The 17,484-nt window shown below is 41.1% G+C and overlaps 1 protein-coding gene across 1 annotated transcript; it reads right to left on the minus strand.

Annotated features, from left to right (window-relative positions):
• Positions 1 to 260: 260 nt before the first annotated feature.
• On the minus strand, positions 261 to 16,710 carry SART3 (squamous cell carcinoma antigen recognized by T cells 3; the record flags this gene model as incomplete). The annotated part of the gene is made up of 18 exons (XM_009704576.1): positions 261 to 1,390; positions 2,015 to 2,202; positions 3,888 to 4,040; positions 4,729 to 5,180; positions 5,939 to 6,107; positions 6,484 to 6,560; positions 6,940 to 7,052; positions 7,331 to 7,440; positions 9,008 to 9,066; positions 9,274 to 9,351; positions 9,763 to 9,870; positions 10,281 to 10,419; positions 11,119 to 11,274; positions 11,737 to 11,861; positions 12,594 to 12,699; positions 13,721 to 13,905; positions 15,382 to 15,486; positions 16,584 to 16,710. Coding segments are annotated over 18 exons (2,631 nt in total), but the record flags the coding sequence as incomplete, so codon positions are not given.
• Between the last annotated feature and the right edge of the window lie 774 nt (positions 16,711 to 17,484).

Here is a 17,484-nt window from a genome sequence, read left to right on the forward strand (position 1 = left end):
GCAGCAGTGCTTGTGTCGTACAAGTGAACTTGGTACTGGGGTGCCCCCCCCCTTCAACCCCTGCCTGTGTTGGCTTCCAGAGTCAGCAGCAGTGTGAGTTGACAAGCAGTAATATTTCTATTCCAGATCACGTACCATATTATTTTAAAAAATCTGAGGTGATTACTGAAGTGGTTCCAGGATATTCATACTAGATGGAATGAGCTACTTAAAGGTGTTTAAGTGACACTGTGTATCTCGGTGCACCTGGAAAGTGCAGTACATCAGTATTACCCAGCTGCCATAGGATAAGTGCAATTCCAACACCCACATTTAAACAAAAGCAACAGTATTTATAGAAAACCTTTGAGAATTTGAGTTTAATAAACCAAGAAACATCAGCTTGCACTTCACATTTGTACAAAACCATACAGAAACCACCTGCAAAAAGACGTAAGAGCTAGCTAGCAAAAACAACCAAAAAAATGGTCCTCTGCAACAGCATGTACAGCTTTTATGGGAAACAAAAATTACCAGATCTAAGTATTATCTCATGACATTTAAAAATAATAATTTGAATGTCTTTTACAAACGCACAATATAAAAAACGTGTCAACTTGAACAGAACATTAACTGAATACATATATATGTATATTTGTGTATATACATATACACACATATGTATAGAAACTCTCCCAATACTAAAATAGGCCATTGTGGTGAAGTTACTAGCATCTGCCATTTAACTCTGAATGGAAGGAGATGAATGTCCCTGCGTGTCTGTGTGTGTTTGGGTGTAAAATGGGTTTGTTGTCAGAGAGAATGACTGCAATCACAATCTGAACTGACCAGTGGAGCTTGACAAGGTTATCGCTAGGCTTTCACGTTGCATCTCATTCATTAATGAAAGAGAAATATTTGTAAAGTATTCTTAAAACTTGATGTGGCATCCAACCTGTACAGGAAGTACTTCCCGCCTCGTTACCCTCAATATGAGGAATCATATAACGCCATTTTACCAGAACATAATATGACTCTTTGCTCTTAGAAACAGAGGAAAAAAACCTGGATTTGTACCATCCTACACTGATCTCGATGAATGCAGTAGTCCAGAACGGTATTTACACATGATTGTGACTGGCGTTCTCTCCTTGCTAGCATAAGGACACAACATGGCTTCCATAAAGGCATTTCACATTTTACCAGACCTGCTGATTGCAGACTTTTTGCTCACTTTTTCAGTAGCATCTTGGCAAAATCAGCATTGGACATCTTTTTAGGCTCCTCGGGGGGTTCGGATGAAGTTGCTGGTGAGTTCTGGACCATCCCATTCTCAGCCTTAGCCACAGGATTACTCTGGCGCTGTAATGCACGAGGCATCATTGAAAGCTGCGTCCTTCCTTTCCCTCGCCTGGAGAACAAAAAGTGACATTTAAAGATATCCCACTGCTCTTTGAACATACTGTTTTAGCTTGGGGAAACAAAAAGGACTTTGTTCGCTACGAGGAACGCTCATTTAAATGTTATTCCTGTCATCCGTTTCAGAAATTAGTGCAAAGCTTTCAATAGGTGCTCTTTGAAACAGTATACCTAAGTCCTGGCAGAAAACAACTGCCCAACAGTCCCCAGAAACTGAAGCTCAATGTTTATCTACAGAGCACGTACAATACAACGCCAACGCAATGCTAAGCAGCAGGAGCACTCAAAGATGAAAGAGCAACCTTAATGCTCACTGTGAACAATGGCTAATTCCCCAGGAGAGGACAGGGAAGTTACTAGTGCTCAGGCGCTAACATCAGATCCAACAGGGCATCCAGGGCCACATACTCTCAGTCACTACAGACCTGTTTCTGTTGGTAACATCAAGAAGAAAAATCTGCTTTTCCTCAGCAATCCAGCAACCCAAATCTTTATGGTTCGGCACCTTAGAAACATTCTCTCATATTCCAGAGAAGATTCCTACATTGTAGCATATAAAGAAACCCAGTGCTTTCTTTTTAAGCATTGCCAAGCAGTCTCCCTCACCGATACTTACGCTCCATAAACCTGTCGTGGTACTGCAAACTGCGAGGCTCTGCCTGCCTCAGGCTTGTCTGGCAGCTTTCGGAGAGGTGGGTTACTGATCGCCACCTTGATGACGTGTTCCTTAACTGTCAGGCCATCCATCTTCAGCACAGCCTGTGAGGCCTGAGCTTCATTTTCATATTCTACATAGGCCAGGCCCTAAATAAGGAAAACAAGTAACCTACATTAGTTTTAGTGCTTCTTTCTCTGCATGACAGCTTTTGTGAATAATTTGGCCAACTGCTAAGAAAATCAGTACAGAAAGCAGACCTAAACATGGCTCAGAGTCCCAGTATTCTTTAGCTAAAATAATTCTTATCTACCTGCATTGTTTGACTCTTATTCCTGATGCCCTAATTTGTGGAAGAGGTATTAAAAAAAAAAAAAAAAGAAAACCAAGATCCCATTAAAGCAAATATCATGAAGTACTGCCTCACTGGCAAGTCTTCACTTCTAAATGTATATTATACATATATCCAGGCTGAATCTAGTATTGGACAGATTTGGATTCACAGTGGGAGAAAAGATAAATCAATCTACAGAGCTAGAATAGAAAGAGCCACACAAACTCTCCTGCAATACTTCACTAGGCTACAACTCATACCTAAGGAATCCACTCTGCCAACACAGGGCCATTGTGGCCACCTTGGTTTCAAAAGCAGTAAAACCCATCTTAAGCAGGGTTTTTTTTAACAGGACCGACTGGCACCATCTCTCAAGAGACCGGTATTGCTGCCTGGAGAACAGCAACTGGTGACAAAAAGTGTTCTTTGCAGGAAATGGACCTGCATTGACTTCCCGCAGTACCAGCTGCTAAGCACACCAGTAACCAGCTGCTAACTGCTGCTCCTTCAGTAACGGGATCTTGTTTCCAGCAAATGGACAAAAGGACGCCCCCCAGCATCTGCTACGGCTGGCACCTACAGCGAGTACACTAGCTGGGAGGCATCACCTCTCACTTCTGTTATTGTTATTCTTTTAAATGACATTCAAATCCTTAAGCTGTATTCTTGGATTATTCAGTTTCACAGGAAATACATCAGATTTTATATAACATTCAAAGTACATTTATTTGTGGTTTAGACAGAATCCCAGCTCAAACTAAGCTCAGAACGTGGACTGCAAGACTTAGGGTACACACGAGAGTGCTCATAATAAGGTATGCGTGCAACAAGAACTGTACTTGGGTTTCTAGCCGGGAGCTAGAAAATACATTTTAAAAATACATGCACATCATCACCAGGATGGCACCTGTTAGAAGTGCCCAACACACAGGCATGGCTGAGGTGTCAGGTAGAATTCTGGCAGAGCACCAGCTGGTTTAGAGTCTCTCTCTCTAACAAGGAGTCATTTATTCCAGGATGGAAATAAGGAGCCCTGTCAGAGAGAGGTGGCTTATTTCTCACTGGCAAATCTATTATTGCGGCAGGTGTTACGAACAATAGCCTTAAGAAACTGAAGAAAGGGAAGAGGGGAATCTGTTATACCAGGTGAACTCTATCTGGTCAGTTACTTTAAAAACAAGTATTCTTTGCACACTTACTAATGCCTATTTTTACTATACCGAAAGTGCTGTAAATGTCTTCCCCTCCATCCCATTTATATCACACATTCTTGTACAATTTAAGAAATATTTTGGAAGAATTCCTCTTCCCCTCCTACTTCTTATTTGTTGGCACAAAGGCACACTGGGCTGTATAAATCCAAGCATTTCTACAAAAGTTTTAACCCGAAACCAGGCTGGCAACTTTTGAAATATAAAACCTACTTTCGGTATCCAAACTTCAGGAAGAGCTTTTTTTTGAAGGATTTCTTGAAATTAAGAGTGCATTAAGGACACTTACCTTGGGTTTTCCAGCTCGGTTGGTGACCAGCCGAATGTCTTTCACATTCCCATGTGCTTTACATACATCTTCCAGCTCTTCCTTAGTGCAGGAAAATGGCAAACCAGATATAAACAGTTTATGTTTCTCCAGCGTAGTGCTGTATCTGAACACCTGAAGAAACAGAAAGGCTGTTAGTTTGCAGACCAGTCAGAGACTCAAAGGATTTCAATCTATTACACCCCAAAAAGGTTATCAGAGTACTTCATATTTATGTGATCCAAAACTACATGAAAGCCATAAGTAGGATCTTGAAAGATATTTGCATATAAACACAGGCATACACTAAGGACTTGCGAGTAAATGCTTCTAAACATCTATGTCTCCTTCACAACGAGGACAGCCATCGATCATGTCTTCTTGCTCAGTTGTCACTATCTGAACATTAAGTTCTTCTGTGCAATAACTCCATAATGCAGAAAACCACTGATTATACAACAGATCTCTAGTACAGACCATTAACAAGAACGAGTGGGTTCTGTAATAAACCCCGACAGCTCTATAGACTCAACCAAAAAAACGTACTTCACAGACTGAGATACTCAAGTAAGAATCTGGGTACACCACATCATTAGCAGATGCCTGCAAATCTTCAGTAATGTCAATCCTGGTTTATGGCAAAGTAACATAAGATGCAAGAGCTCCCAGAAAACAGTTTAACTGCTGAGACATAACATTACCATTCTAAACTGGCACAATATGAATTCACTAAATGCAAGCACTCTGGAAGCACCATAATCTGCTAGCTCTCTCCTATGTAGTCCCACTGTTCAACCTATTACTTGAAAGAACAAAAGTTTACCTTAAAGTCTGGATTCTTGTTCTTGTCAACACATGGAGAAACAAACATTGGTCTTCCCTCCACAACTTTACGATCCAAGCCAAGAGCTTGGAGAGCAGATTTTTCTTCCTTGAATTCTACATAGCAGTAGCCTCGGAAAGTCCCTTTGTTGCTGAATACTGGACGGATTTCTGCTACCTCCCCACAGCTCTCAAAGAGCTCTTTCAGTTTCACCTCAGGATCTGCCATGTTGTAGGAAAGGTTGCTAACAAAGACAGTAACATTATCTTTACTGCTGTCGTGTAAAACTTTGGGGACGTCTTTTCGACTGGTAGATGCCTTTTCCTTCTGGTTCACTGGGCGATCTGGCTTTTCAGGTCCACTTCTTCCAAACAGTCCAGTTTCTACCTCCATGTCTTCTTCAAAAAGTACACCATCACCATCTCCTTTGTGTCTCTTGCTGGGCTGCTCTGCTGATCAATGAAATTGAAAGCCTTACTAGAAAAAAATTTCACCATTTCAGTCACCACTGAAACTAAACTGTCCTCCATTACCACTATGGAGTTTGGAAATGGCATGTGAAAACAAACACACAATGACAGGTCTTAAAGACACAAAATAAAAACCTCCCTCAAGTTTTTAATAATGAGTTACGACAGATTATTTGACCAAGACAGCAAGGCTTTAAACAGAAGCAATAGGAATATTTGTTCCTTTTTTCTGTCAGTTACAGCTACTGATTCATGTTCTTTCTTTGCCTAATGGTTTGGGTTTTTTTTAAATAAAGAAACAAAGGTCTAAAAGCTCCCAAAACGCCCAGGGCCAGCAATCTATTAAAATCTTCTGTTACCACGTTCCAAGAGACTGCTACAATACTGAATAACACAATTTAGACACATGCCTCAGCATCATTTGGTGAGTCAGGAAATGAATTTTTAAAAAACAAACAAATCACAATATTCCTCCAAAATAAGAAAAACCTAAAAAACACCCTCTAGAAGTTCTTATAAACATACATTTCTGTTGACCACAAACCATTTAGCCTTGCTTTCATTTCATTACCACGATGAAGACCTCCTAGGAGAATGAGACCTTGAAAAGACAGCAGCTCTGAAGACACCAGTGGTGGCACTTCCTCATCTGCCTCTAACTGAAGGGCGGCAATTGATAACCCTATTGCCAGAGGTCTGAAGTTTTAAATTCTTTTTTTTTTTTTATTTTTTTTTTTTACCTTCTTCATCTTGTCCCCATTCACCCTCATCATCATCATCTGCTTTGCGCTTGTCTCCAATCCTATTCTTTTTAGCCTTTTTGGAAGCTTTCTTTTCTGCCCGAGCCTGCTTTCGTTGTTCAGCCTTCTCCTCCTCCTGCTTTGCCAGAGCAGCTTCTTTCTCAGCAGCCTACAAATATGGAAGATGGGGTTTTCTAGTGACTGCAGATTGCAGAGCATTTTCTAAAGCACTGACCTAGAGGGTTTTCTCCTAAGCTCCATTAAACACGAGATCATCATTTAAAGCACATCTCAATCTTTTGCTCTTATAGCTTTCCTGGAGTGCATGTTACTCCTGTATCCATCCAAGGGTCAAAAGGTGAAAGATCAAAAGCATCAGAAGGGGTTAAACATTGTTTTAAACTAAAAATCAATAGTTCTGAGGCTTTAAGACAATTCAGGCTTATCTGTGTGAACCAGTATTAGAAATCTGACATTCAGACAAACATGATCTTAATACAGGTATTTCCTATAAACTGCTTAGGTAGTTCACAGAAAGTTCTGACCTTTGCTCTTTGTTCATTAACTCGAGCTAATCTGTTTTCGGTTTTTTGAACAGCTGCATCCCAATCTTCCAACGTTCCTAAAGGATAAAAGAAAGAGTCTTGTATTTAGCTTTCCAGAAATACAATTCTGGAAAAATAAGAGCCAATGAGTTCATGGAACTTGCTCTTAATATTAACCATTACACATGACAATTCTAAATATAATGAGTAGCCTTCAAAGAAAAAGAAAACAAAACCCAAGTAGAGCAGAAGCATCTAATTTATAATACGACACTCCAAAAAGGCATGGAAAAACCCAGTAATTTCACCAGGCTTCAAGTCAGGCCAGAAAAGAATACTACAGTAGTGAAAAGAAAAGAAGCCTTCACCAGAACACAAAACACCAGATCAAAATTCACTCTGTATCATTGTACACTAACTAGACTGGGTAAAACAAGACAACATGCAGTCAGATACCTTCTATTCTCTCCAGCGTGAGCAGCACCTCGCAGACATGCTCTGGATAGTCACTGGTGCACTGCACAGCTCGATGCAAGGCCTTCCTGCAGTGCTGAGTATCACCGTGAGCTCTGCAGTAGGGAAACCACATCCGTAAGGAGACAATCCTCCATGTCAAGATTACAAGGCAGGACAGTTCACTACATTCTATGCAAAGGTTTTCCTTCCTTCCCCAGCAAACTCGTGTTACACATCGTTGCTGTATTACTTCTAAAATATACTGTAAAAAACTCAAAAAGCATATTATAAACCCATACGAAGTATACCCATACTAAGCATCTAAGTCTTGTCTCACACAGATGAGGAAACTAAAAAGTTAATTAACTCTTCCAACCAGCCAAGCTCTTACCTTTCTAGGTTATAATACTCCAGCCACATGTTAGCATATTTGGCATTTCCTTTAGTCATAATATTGTCCCAGAGTTCTCTGGCTTTCTGCATGTTGTTACATAAGCGGGCCTGAAACATAGCACCCAAAGTACTCGATATAATTTAGCATTATTTGTTCAACACCGTTACCCCCCTGCCTCCTCCCTCCTCAAACAAGAAAACACCACAGATGACACACACAGGACAACACACCTGCTCCTTAGAGCGATCAAAGTGAACACCTAAGGCAATCCTACTACTGAATAATGCTTCCCTGCCCACCTGTTACATCAGTCTTGGGTTTCTGGCTCCCACATACATTTCATTTTGGTCATTCTAAAAAAAAACTTAGTTGCTTCTGAATTTTTCCTTTTGAACCTACGAAGAGCAACAAAGCTGGTGAAGGGCCTGGAGCTCAAGCCTTACAAGGAGCAGCTGAGGGAGCTGGGGGTGTTTAGTCTGGAGAAGATGAGGCTGAGGGGAGACCTGATCGCTCTCTACAACGACCTGAAAGAAGGTTGTAGCAAGATGGAGGTCGGTCTCTTCTCCCTGGTAACTAGCGACAGGGTAAGAGGAAACGGTCTCAAGTTGCGCCAGGGGAGGTTCAGGCTGGACATTAGAAAGAACTTCTTCACTGTTAGAGTCGTTAGGCCTTGGAGTAGGCTCCCCAGGGAGGTGGTGGACTCACCATCCCTAGAGGTGTTCAAAAAATGTTTAGATGTGGCACTTCAAGACATGGTTTAGTGGGTTTAGTGGGCATGGTGGCACTGGGTATATGGTTGGACTTGATGATCTTTGACGTCTCTTGCAACCATAACGATTCTATGATTCTAATAGGGCATTTAAGCACAAAACCAGTTCTCGGTCTAAGAGAAGTGCTTTGGAAAGGGAGCCAGGGAAGAGGGGAAATGGATTAAGACACTCAAGCAAGAGTCACCTGATCTAACTGTAGTGGTACATGATTAGGCTAGATAGCTGACTTCTTAGAACAGCTTTAGCATGAGCTGAATCACACCTGGATGTACCTACTTTTTCCCTCCACTAAGTGGACAGAAAGTGAAAGTAATTAATTCAGATTCAGGTCCACATTGCTCAGGAGGATTACAATGCCCGAAACTTTGGCAATCCATCCCATGCCTTATGCCCAGAGAAATTAGAGCACAAAAGTAACACAATTTGTCCTGACTGATATGAGCCTCAGGAAAAGGAAGGAGAATAAAACATTCACTCACAGACAGTGACTGCGCCAGCATATTGATACCTGTACTAGTTCAAAACTAGTTAGTGTAGGCAGCACTAAATTAGGCAGGATTCAAGGCAGTTTTACAGACTTAACGTTCAGTTCCAAGCCACTGTGGCTAACCTGCTAAGTACTCACGCCCTTATGTACCACACCGCACTCACAGCAGTATAAACACGCTAACAGTCCTGACAACTTGCTCAAAGAGAACGCAGTTTCTTTCCTGCGATGTCAAGCCTGAAGCTACGCCATGTGCTTGACCAGTTCAGACATAGGAGTGGAAGAAGAAAGATTTACTCATTGAAGTTACCCAGACAAAATGCCAAAGTACAAGAGGATTGCATTCTGAGGTTGGAATGTTAAAACGATCAATTTCCTCCAGTCTAATAATTTAAATACAGCAGACAGAAACATCACCTCAACTCTTGCCCAGTTCTGCATGATGGTGCAGGACGGATCTCCACTTTCACTGAATCCTGGGAATAAAAATAAGTACTGTTTGTGAATGGCTCTTGAGAAGAAAGTGTTTATTAAACAAGTTCTACATTGTAGATGAAATGTTTATCTGTAGCGTTCTTAAATGTTTGAGACACTTGTCTTCAACTCAAATCTTTTGTGGAGAACTCGTCTTATAAAAATTACTTCGAAGAAGAGAAAACAATATATTGGATCATTTAACTTACGCTCTTCTACTTCTTGTTTCAGATACTCCACAGCACGTGCAAATGCAGACCGTAGCTCTTCTAGTTCTTTACTCGAGTCTTTACAAAAAAGAAAGAATTGCCTTAAAATAATAATTTAATTTTCATCTCCCCATCCACTAAGACCTCTTCCCTAACATCAACAATGGTTTTATTGGGGTCGGGGGGGGAAGCCAAAGTTGATTACTTCAGAAAAGCTCACTACATGCATAATAAAAAAAAAACCAAACAAAACCCATCAAGTACCTAAAATATAAAGGCAGGGCATTTTTGCAACAGCAAAATCTATTCAGTCAGCAAGGAGCTGCTTTAAACCAACTAAGTTCAAATATTTTATAGACACTAACTGGCCAGAAAGTAATTTTTGAGAAAGATATGAAACTACCATTAAATTTTCAATAAGTTATACCACCGTTCGAGAGGTACACAGAAAACAATTTGAATATTTATTCACACACATATCATATATACCTTGTGTAAAATCCACTCTTCTTCTCAGGTAATCAAGATACGCCTGCCAGATTTCTACATAGTCCGTTGCCTGAATAAAACCTGCGTTCAGAGCTTTCTCAAACATTTCTGAAAGAAAACGGGGAAAAAACCCACACAAACATATTTACTTTTCAGAGACTGACAAAATTAGCAAGCTACAGCATATAGAACAAAGAAGTATATACACCTTACATTTCTAGGAAGACAGGAAAATACAAGAAATCCTATGTATGGTAAATTGGTTTAGGAAGTGAATTTAAAAGCCAGTTTAATTCAGTAAGGTTCACACAAATTTGTGCATTGCTTGCTCAAAATTGAAGCTGTTCAACAAAAGCAGCTTCGCCCTAGAAGCAGGTTACTGTACATTTCATCAGCTTTATGACTGTTGCAGTAGAAGGAAAACAAACCCTACAGGTCATCATTTGTAATACATTATTCAGAGTGCAGAAAGCAGTTCTGTACTGTAAAGAAGTTTTGCTGAGATGGTCTTTCTTTACCAGAAATAGTGCCATGATCAACTCTATGCCTCTCCATCGCCAAAAGATATCTAATCCACAGCCCAACCGTCCAGGGACAGTTCCTAACAGCGCGGTCATGAGCAGACAAGACCAATTCTTTCACTTTCAGCTGCCGGTCCTGAAATAATCAGACAAAAAAGTTTTAAGTTCCTGTTAGCCAGAGAGACCACCCAAGACAAATACCAACTTATAAGAAAAGAACACCTACAAAAAAATACTTTCACTTTATACTTGAAAAGCTAAGACAAGACGGGTATTTTAAATTCTGTACTCCTAAAAACCCAGGGAACACCTTCAAGTCAGAAAGGATATGCTCAGGAGCAACACAAATGAGAACTCTGTGCCATATTCAGTCGGCAATACCTAACTGTCTGCTTCTAACCAAGTTCGGTATTTTCTGCCAATGAGATAAAATCAAGGCACCGAGTAAATTCCCAACTGGTCTTAGTATGTTAAGAAGAGGGGAGGAAAGGATACAAGAAACAGGGTACACACACAGCCTACTCAGGCAGGTGCTGCTCACCTGCAACTTGCTGTCTCAAGCTGGTAAGATAAAAACAGACAACACACAGAGGAAACACATAGCTAGAGGAAAAAGTGAGCAAATGTTCACTTGATCAACAAACACACCATTGAAAAACAGGGAAAAAACCAAAGGCGAGGTGAAAAAAAAAAAATCAGTTTCTGAAGAATTTAAAGACTAAGCAACAGGACTGAGGTAGAACTTAGCAGTCATCTGTTTATCAGCCACTAAAATTAAAAAAAACAAACATGAAAATAAAACCACAAACATCCAGTTTGTTTTTTCCCCCCTTACCAAATACTGATTGTAGCGAGCCCAAAGATCTGGCACAAGGCAGTTCTCAGCCAAAGCCCTCTCATAGATCAACTGAATGCGAGCTGGATCACCTGCTTTCATTTCAAAATCAATGTAAGCTTGATATTCTGCTAGCTTTGGTGTTTCAGCACCCAGCTATAAAACAAACAGGGACATAAAAAAATTAAACTCTTCTAAACAAAGCATGATTCAAACAGTTCAATTGTTACCCACAGTAGGTCTCATGCAAAATTTCACACAAGAGCTTGGCCTCTAAATGTCAACGGCTTTTGATTTTCATGTATCATCGAATACCACCCTGGTTCTGAAGCCATTCAGATTCCTACTTTTTATTCCTCTTAGCCCAGCATGCTTGTCAATTCTGGAAGAAACAGCCAGAGTACCCACATGCATGTGACAGTCAATAGATTCCAAAGTTCCCAGTATACCCAGTTGCGAGGCTTCTTGCCTCACACTGCTCACAGCTGAAAACGTCACATAACAATACTCAGCTGCTTTATCTCTGTGAGTAGAAAAATAATATGATTTGTGGGGAAAAAAGTCACCCCAAAGCAATTAACTCCTAGTTTTAAAGGAAGGCATAAGTCACAGCATTACCAGTGCCTCTTCATATGGTTTACACTTCTCCAATTGCTGTAGAGCTTTTTTGTAGTTCTTTATTATTGGTTCTGGAATCGGATCTTCTGACCACTCCTCATATTCAGCATATGAAGCCTCCATATCTAAACAGACATGGAACCCCATCAATAATGCACTTACTGGACTAAATAATAAGATTCCAACCTATGGTTGATTCTAACACATATTCATATTTTTATTCATGCTTTCGATCTTAACTGTCAAACTACTGCATGCTTAAAGAGTTCAGACACTTCATCTCATACAGTGCACTACAACATAACCTCAGGGCAAGTTATATTACTGATTTTGATTTAGAAAAGCATAGCAGCAAGATCTTCCCAAGGTTTTAAAGAAAAGAGAAGAACACAAATTCTTTCAATATGCAAACTTAACTTTCTCCTATAAGCAAAGCAGTAAGAAAAGGGACTCAAGGAGTCTGAAGTATGAACTAGATACAGCAGGGTTCTAACAATCCAGCTGACAGTGTGTACTACGCCCTACCAACCAAGGTTTTTATGTAGTGATCATTATAGCTGAATTTCTACTTCCCAAGGGTCATGTTTTGTGCTCATCACTTGTACTTTAAATAGCCTCCAACTATGGACTGAAGAAACAGATAAGCCAAGTTTCAATGAGTAAGAGCATTTCTGAACAAGAAGGATCTGTGCATCATTCAAGAGGCCCTAAAGACAGGCAAATGTCCCTGATTAAAGAACACACAAGTACTACAGCTGCAGTTTGTGTGGCTCTACCAAAAGAGTAATTGTGACTAATGCCTGGATCACTGTAACACAGCTTATCCATGCCATCTCTCCAAGTGTATCAGCTCCTACCTAACAGTGGGATCCCCAGCTGGCGCCTGAACAGCGTGTGGATCTTCTCAAGCTGGCTGCAGAGCATCTGCTGCTGCTCAGGAGATGGAACACTGCCAGGAGCTGGCTACAAACAAAAGGATTGAAATTTAATCAGTTCCCTCAAGCCTGAGCTGATGAACATGATGGGGTATTGTTTATGAGCTGGGGGGATCTAGGCTCCAAATGACTACATTATCCTTGAAGAACAGACACAGACAACTTGCATTTCAGATCACTGCTGTGAAAGCTAAAACTTGGAAACTGCTAGACTCAGAAGCTGGATGAATGTGAAAAGCATTCCTCACTGAAAGCTGACACATGCATAGGGAAATTATAACCTGAAAAAAAGTAAGCAGTACATAACCATGCCATTTCACAAACCCACTGGGGTGCCAAATAGTTTTTCAATAAATCCCTGGTGCATGCAGAGACGATTTAAAATTCCCAGCTTGCTTTCTGTTTGTGAATGAAAGGGTGTTCTCCTGTTACTCCTTTGTTAGAGTATTTCATAGAATAGGGTTGGAAGGGGCCTTTAAAGATCACCTAGTTCCAACCCTTCACTGCTGTGGGCAGGGACATCTTTTAACTTCCATATCTTATGTAGTAAACTATAAAAAATAAAATAAACATTCACATTCTGGCCATCTTGTACAGCTATCTTTCACAGATGTCAAACTGTATGTTCCAAGGATAATACACTACAGTCCAAAAGTCATAAAAAGTGTGAAATGATAAATGAGTTAAAAGCCGAAGTAGAAAATAGTCTAGAAATGTAAACATGATTGACTATGTGTAAAATATTCTCTGGCAAGAACACTGTTTAATAAAGCTATTCTTGTCAGTTCAAGCTAAAGCAGCAGAGTGAAACTTTGCTTCTGGGTATGAGATTTTATGATCTTATTTAAACACAAACCCATTACTGTATCCACTAAATACACAGAATGTTTTTCCCAGACCAAAGGGTCAGTTTCTATGGCTGAAAAGAAACAACTGTGTGGCATTACAGCCTCTTTTCTCAGAAGAGACTGATGAGGGGGCAGCACAAGATGACTTCAGAAACTACACCACAACTTGTTTCTTACAAGATCCCAGAAGACTGGCCTTACCTGTGCCGTTTCCAGTATGGCATTCTCAAACTCGCGGTATGCTTCCCATAAAGCTGTTCCTTTCGTCACATGCAGTCCAACTGCAGTTAACGCCCTCTCAAATATTGAGCGAACTTTCTCAATTCCTCCTTCCTGACCAATGCCACCAATTGAATACTGGGCATATTCCAACCAAATTTCAGGACCTAAACAAAGTTACAAGAAACAGATGATCTAATCCCCTCAAAAACAAAAAAAGGCAACTCTCTGCTTCCCAAAGACCTTGTTCACCACATATAAGTAGACCAACACATGACAGTTTTCTTTACCATTCAATGTTGTAAAGAAAACTTAAAGCATTTTATTCTATGCTCTTGGTTCAGCACCAGCAGCTACAGTTTTCTGCTGAAAGAAGCCATTCTTGTGGTTGTTACTAACACAGATCGACTCCTGTATACCCCCCTCTGGTACACACGCCACATCAGAGATACATCAAGACCCCCTAACAGCAACTTCACTTCTCTTGAGCACATGTGCAGAGCTGGGACCACAAAGCTGTTGTTGCACTCCTACAGAACTCAGGTTAAAGTAGGTCCTTCTTCTCTTGCCAGACTCCTATACTTGCCTGTTCAGCAACTACTTAAGCAGCATAACTATGAAGGTGAGGAAGAGGTGGTAGAACAGCGGTAGCTTCCTGGCACCTCTCCCACCAATAGCAGTCTCTGAGCAAGTTCGGTTCAGGGACGCCCAGCAGAGACTGTCCAACCAACACACGTTAGATCGCAGATCTCAGGCTCCAGAAGTAGTCTTTCCAAATCCCAACTGCAATCCATCCAGCAGATCCAGATGATACCCCCCCTCTCAGTTCTTCATCACTCCATTCCTTCTTCCTGAACGATCACCAACACGCTGTGAGGCCTGCAATGTGGGTGCTGTAATGTGACATTTCATCTATAGCTTCTGCAAGGGATTTGCCTCGATGTTACCAAGCCCTCTCTGTTTCTTCAGGCTTCATGTTCTCAGCACCTCACCAAAACACCCAAAGAGCACGCACTTACTCAGTGCTTTAAGTGAAAAGTTTTAACCTACAGCTGCAGGCAGCTCCTGACAGACAGAGAGACAAGACACCACATACTTCCCTCACTTTTAATGAGGATGATCAGAGCCTGGTACGGCAGCACGGCTAGGTTCCCTACTTCGCAGGGTTTCAAGAATGCTGTCTCCCAGAGAGCAGTTACAAGCTGTTCTGAAAGAGCTGTCACGCAGTGGAAGTGGCAGCAAAGACAGTGCTAACCAACACAGAAGACGGGAACAGAAATGAGCCTTTGAAAAGCATTCACCTTCCTCAAAGGAGGAGCAAAAGAACCCACCATGGGTAACAGAGAAAGCATCCCCTACGCGAGCACAATATCTGCTGCTTTTAGAGATTAGAGAAGTGCAAAATATGTATTTCAAACTTTTTACAACATTCGCTTAGAAGATCTTAAAGACTGCAGTGGTACTTAAAGCATCGCTTTTAAATGGTCTTAACGCCAATGCTTTAGAAAAACTGAGGATCGCTTCACACTAATATCTTTGATCCAATTTCTGCATTGTAACAGAAGGAAGAAACTTTCCTAGAAAAAGAAAGCCACAATCTGAATGTAACACAATACATTTTAGAGCATATATCAACCACTTACAGATGTAGTCTTTCACAGCTCTCTCAAACAGCTCATAAACTTTCTCTCGCTCAGAGCTTTCAGAAGCCATTTTTATCTCATCCTTCAGCCAGTCCAGCCAAATTTCTGAAAGGAAGAAGTTGAGACTACATCACCAATGTTCAGAAAGAACAAGTTAAATCCACTTGTTAAATTTTAATGAGAGTTTTTAGTAACAGACTTAAAAATGGGGAGATAGCCAAGGCGGAAGAGAGAGCAATTTCAGCCTCCAGAACTACTCACAATTAATTTAAAATAAAAGTTTGGTAGAGACCTTTTCAAATTGGTACTAAACAAGCACACTTCTATTTAAAGAGAGCAGAAGTTGCAAGCAGCAATTTATCAGTACCTTGGGCAGAGGACCAGTATGTATCAGTAACCAAAGAGGCATCCAGAGGTACACCTTTCCTCATGCTTTTACAACAAACAGTAAATGGCTTTAGAGACTGCAAGTTTCCATATGCACAGAAGGAAGCCTTCCCTTGCCAAAGCTAAAAGTACACTGGCAGAGCAATCTCTGCAATATTTACACTGCCTCTGTGTTATGAATAAAAAATAAACACCCACTTCAAGGGCTACCTACAACTTCTACCAACATAGTTTTGTTGGTTTTTTTTTTGCTGCTTGACTGTGAAATTTAACTTTTGGCAGAGTTTGTCTGGGTTCCGAGTCACATTCACTAAGTGACCGGAGCTGTTTCAGTGCTGCCATCCCACAACTGTATGTTACCAGCTGTACAGCAAAGGCAGCACAAGCAAACGTACACCGGTCCCTGGGCTACAGCAGGTCACATCCTGGCAGCGACTCACCCAGCTAACAGACAGACCAGAAACTGGAGTAGGTGGGCACACACAAACACTCCCTCACACCAGTTCCACTCTACTGCAGGAGCCTCTGGTGGAGGACAGGTCAGGACAGGACAGTCACAAGTGGCAAGGACTCAAATTCCTGCAACAGGCTCACTACCCTGCGTCTGCCAGAGGCCAAGCTCAATGCTGACCATTAACGCCAGCAGCATTTGGAGTTTTAAAAGCCCCAAATTTGTTCTTTCAGGTTTCTCTGGACTGGAACAATGTTATTGAAGCCTGGTACAAACACATTATTTCACTACTGAAACAACAGCATTTTACATGGATGACGCTTAAGCTGCGTCAGCTGCAACATGAGCAGCAGATGCTCTGTACCTTCAGTAAGTGGAAAGAGTTCACTCATCTTCTGACGAGCTCTTCTGAGCTTGACCAGCTCTCCCTCCTGGCGGAGCAGTTTTATCAGATCCAAGTGACAGTTATAGTCAAAAGCATTGATGGAAAGCTTTAAAAAAAAAAAAAAAGTTTTTTTTTTAAAAGCACTGTTGAGTGATGGACATGAAGAAATGAGAAAACATTTAGCAGAACAGAACCTCATACTCTCTTGTGGGGCAGACAAATCTCATCATGTGTTCGCAGAGCCAAGACAACACCTACCTTCCCACACAGACTTGCAGCAAACCTCAGTATTATTTGCAAGATGCTTTCAGGTCACAAGCAGACATTTATAAAAAAAACACTTCCAAGTTTAACAGAGCCTTAAAGTTAAGCTTAGAGCTTAGCTTACAGCTCTAAGCTCTAAAGATTATTGCTCAGCAGTGTAAATGCCAGCACCAGGAGCAGAGCAGTTAGCAGCTGCAGAAACAGACTGAAGAGTGAAAAATGAAGAAAGCCTTTTGCAACAGAGTCAAATGCATTTTCATTTCTTCAAAGGCAATAAAACACCTCTAGACAGCCAACTAAATTTTTTTCAGTAAGTACAAGCCACCCAGTAGGGCTCTCCTCTCCAATTTCCCTCTCAAAAAAACCCCAAAACTCTCAGTTTCCACTTCAGACTCCAAACATTCACATCCTGACAGTTCCCAGTATCAAACTACACGAGCAGCCATGGATTTTTTTTCATTTTTTGTATTACTGCTACAGCTACTCCAGCAAATAATCACAACACGAAAGTCTCTACGAAGGCTGGGTCTTGCCCCACTCCAAGGTTTCCCACAGGAGAAGCCCCAGCTCTCCGGGATGAGGCTTCCCTAGAGCCCCGAAGCCGCTCCTAGGGCCG

This window comes from Cariama cristata, unplaced genomic scaffold (assembly GCF_000690535.1).
Source record: "Cariama cristata isolate BGI_N322 unplaced genomic scaffold, ASM69053v1 scaffold39247, whole genome shotgun sequence".
NCBI lineage: Eukaryota > Metazoa > Chordata > Aves > Cariamiformes > Cariamidae > Cariama > Cariama cristata.